This window comes from Arachis ipaensis, chromosome B05 (assembly GCF_000816755.2).
Source record: "Arachis ipaensis cultivar K30076 chromosome B05, Araip1.1, whole genome shotgun sequence".
Classification (NCBI taxonomy): domain Eukaryota; kingdom Viridiplantae; phylum Streptophyta; class Magnoliopsida; order Fabales; family Fabaceae; genus Arachis; species Arachis ipaensis.
The window spans coordinates 16,540,248-16,544,000 of record NC_029789.2 but is presented as its reverse complement, the minus strand read 5'-3'; the positions used below and the strand labels follow the sequence as shown (position 1 = coordinate 16,544,000).

The 3,753-nt window shown below is 36.6% G+C and overlaps 1 protein-coding gene across 1 annotated transcript in view; it reads left to right on the top strand.

Annotated features, from left to right (window-relative positions):
- LOC107643122 overlaps window positions 615–3,753 on the top strand; it is a 6,017-nt gene continuing 2,878 nt past the window's right edge. Inside the window, exons 1-8 of the mRNA XM_016346692.2 lie at window positions 615–746; window positions 2,056–2,192; window positions 2,285–2,390; window positions 2,478–2,560; window positions 2,712–2,775; window positions 2,886–3,003; window positions 3,082–3,236; window positions 3,367–3,412. Coding sequence (XP_016202178.1) covers window positions 2,068–2,192; window positions 2,285–2,390; window positions 2,478–2,560; window positions 2,712–2,775; window positions 2,886–3,003; window positions 3,082–3,236; window positions 3,367–3,412 — 697 coding nt within the window. The 5' untranslated portion in view covers window positions 615–746; window positions 2,056–2,067. The remainder of the gene's footprint in view (window positions 747–2,055; window positions 2,193–2,284; window positions 2,391–2,477; window positions 2,561–2,711; window positions 2,776–2,885; window positions 3,004–3,081; window positions 3,237–3,366; window positions 3,413–3,753) is intronic.

Sequence of the window (3,753 nt, the reverse complement as noted above, 5' to 3'; positions counted from 1 at the left end):
AATGTTATTTCAAATGAATCTTAATTAAAAATTTTATAAAAAAAACAAAATAATAAAATTAAAAGATATTTTTAAAAATTGCATAAAAAGAATGACATCATCAATTCCGAGAGTGGCAAAATCATTCTCCATTATAATGTCATCGAAGCAAACTCAAACAATTTCATAATTCTGACCCAAATAAAGGTGGTGATTTTATTTAAATCCGACTATCTATACAATTATGCGATGACAACTTGACAATGGATTAAAAAAAGAGAACAACTAGAGAACCAAAAGCATATCAGTCAAAAATTAGCCAAAATATGTTTGAGTTTCATGAAAAATCGGGTTTTGGTTTGTGCTCCGTGATTTCAGGAGCGGTTTCCAAACATATTATTCAAAAAGTGATTTTAATTAAACGATTTTGTTTATTTTTTGGCTGGTCACATTTTGGTTCATATACTTTTTCTTAAAATAAACAATATTATTAAGAGATAATAAGAGGATTGCTTCTAGTGGGCCGTTGAATTGAGATTATCACCAAACTACCACCTAACAGAAATTATTTGGGTCTGGGCCTTGCAAGGGCAAAATTGTCATTGTGCAATAACCACCACACCGTGAACAACTAAAACCAGTGGCATCGTGCCGTGGGTACGAAGGGAAATTCCATTTTCGTAAAAACAGCTTCTCCTACCTAAATTCCTTAGTCCCGGCCTTTCTATAATTCTATTCTGTCCTCCTCAGCCTCCTACCACCACCAGGTACCAGTATCCCTAGAATTTTGTCTTCTCCGTTTTTTATTTTTATTTTCATTATTCTTAAGCTCCACTAATTTTTATCAACAAAAAATAACTTTATTATATCTTATCTTCCAAGTTCCTTGTACTGTTGTAGCTTGCAAGCTATTGCTGTTCATGTTCTACGACTTGTTTACTTTACCAATGAAATACATCTTTTCATGCTTTTTCCACCCTAACGGATTCATTCGTTCTATACCGTATCAGTTTATCTGCGATCCTTTTCTGTTGTAGATTTCAGCTTAGTTCTACAAATATGGTTTCATCTTGTTTGATTGTGGTGTCCGCTTATCGTGTTCGCTTTGCACTATTTTTCTTGTTAACTATAAATCTTTTCGTTTCTAAGATGGAGCTGTTTTTCCTTGTCCCTGTATTTGGAGCAATTTGTTTCTTATTCTGAGTTCCATTAGGAAATTGATGAATGAGGTTGAGGCCTGGGCACGCATTGTAACTTTTAGGATGTGGAAATTGGTACTTTGATTTCTAAGGGGAAAACAAATATTATGCAATATATACTTTATTAACCATGCATCAGGCTGAGGGAATTGTCTCAACGGTAACACTTTATTTGAGCTTCAGAGAAGAGGTACCTTTAAAGCTCCAAGGGCGAGAGAGGGGTGCGTGATGGAAGATAAAACAAATAAAACAAGTTGGTAATTGTATGTTGTTTCTATAATAGTCGTTGCATAGTACCAATCAATCCCATAACCTGCAGTCTTTAGGACTAGCCAATTTTACTTGAGTACTTTGTCCCAAGTGACTGTAGTGGCCAAGTTCTTTATGCTCCACATTAGATTGCCGTTAACTCAATGGAACAAGCTTTTGTCTTCAGTTCTGGGAGTTGGGATTGCTCCATGCTGGTTCTGGATGCTCCAAGAATCTGCTGGTCTTGTTGGGTGGAGCAGCTGGATGCTTGACCATCACTTCATTTTTTTAGAATAAAAAAAGAGTAACTTTTATGTAGTCGTCATATATCTTGGTGAACCAACTATTGCGCTTCTTGCTTCTTTCAAATGCTGGTGCAGCTATTTCATACTTACATGGTTTACTTAAGGGATTTGGGCTTTAAATTTAGGGGGAGGAAAAAAAGTTTGGCCATGACTTGGGTTAGGGGAACTGATACGGTGATACCGATGATCATGTCACTATACGATTCAACTCTTATATGCCATCTTGAACTGACTTGTTAATGTTTCAGAGTATTTCTCTGTTTGCATATATTGTTAATTGTTACCGTCTTGCTCTGATATAATACCAACTTTCTTTCTTGAAGAAGGTCAATTCCATGGATGATGGTGCTGGCAAAATAAACTTCATTCCTGATTACTTCCAAGTTCCAGCATCAGTTGCAAAATCCCCTGAGAACAGAACACCATCGATTACTGAACCTGGAACCAATAAACATTTGAGGTATTGTTTCCTGGTGGAAAGGAAAAGAGGATAATCCAAAAGTCAGAGTTTGAGTCTATTTAATATCAGTCACTCAACCTAGATTAGTTTAGGTCCCGGCAGCATCTGTGGGGTCAGAGAACAATGAGGGCTGCTTCTATGTTGAGATTGTTTAGTCTGCGTGGGCTGCCATGGCTTGGTAATGGGGGTCAGGAAAAGGTATGTCTTGAGTAGGTCCTGTTCAGTGCACATTTCATCATTGTAAGCTTCTGTTATGTCTTACTAAGACAATTTATAATTCTGTAGGTTGAGCTAACAGCTGCAGAAGTAGAGTCACTTCGATCAGAACTTGCCGATATGGAAGAGAGAGAAGCTCAATTGAAAGCTCAGTTAGTGACCCTTAACTTGGGACTATTATGGGCTTTTGTGTTCTACAGTATAGTATAAAATAGATTACATAAGAATAAAGATGCTAGCCATGCATTTGGTGTCTAGACTAGTGTTTCATGTAAATAATCAAAATCCTTTTGTTTCTCACAGGTTGGAAAATATCGATGAAATTTTGCGGTCATCTCGTCTTTCTGGATATTTGTACATTCGAAGTGTACTGACTGCCAAAAACTGCATTAGCTTACTTTGTGTGGATTTATACTTAACTATTCTATTTACTTTCAAGTTTAGTACCAATCTGCTTTCATTTTTCCCCCTCTACAGAGGTGGGCAACACTACCAGGAGAACCTCCACCTATAGATGACACAGACATAGATGATTGGCTTCCTCGGTTCATTGTTCTCCATGGTGCATGTCTGTATTTATATATGTTGTGTACAGGTAGTGAAATTAGTTGTTTTCTTCCTCTCCGTCTCCCGTTCTAATTAAAATTGCTGATGAAGTGGGAAAAATTTGCAGATCTAAGTCCATTGGACTCCACGCTTCTGTCTGATATTGTTGAAGTAGGCGCTTTACCCAGTTTCAAGTGTGAAGATGATGAAATGCGATATGCCTTTTATATTTTAACTCGTCATGGATTACGTTATGAGTGTTCAAGCAATTCTAAGATAAAGGTGCGTCCAAGTGTAGATTATTTGTTTCTTAGAAGTAGTTATTTTAATCACGAATCCCTTGTTATGGCATTCTACATTAAATTCTCGTCATATTAAATGGCTTAGTTTCTCTCCGCCATTACCCTTTCAGGTAAACGCATGGTTATCAGCTTTACAAGCTGAGTGCAAATTGGATTGTGGCGCAACAGCTCCCAATGGTTCAGTTTAGATGTGACATGTTTTACTCCTTTCTTTGTGGATTCTACTTGTGTAAATATCACACTAACGTCAGAGTTTTTATTTTAATTATTTGATTATTTCATTTTATTGTACATAACATAGCTCAGCAGTTATTAGATATTCATGGAAGTTCTCTCTATCACTTAACCAGTTACGTTTAAACTTTCAATCCTTGCAATTTTGGTGATCTTCCAAGGGATCTAGATTCTTATGCCTTAACATATAGGCATACTGGTTGGTTTTGATGATGGATCGCTTAAATGGAATTGTGTGAGAGAGAGATATATGGTGGTGGCAT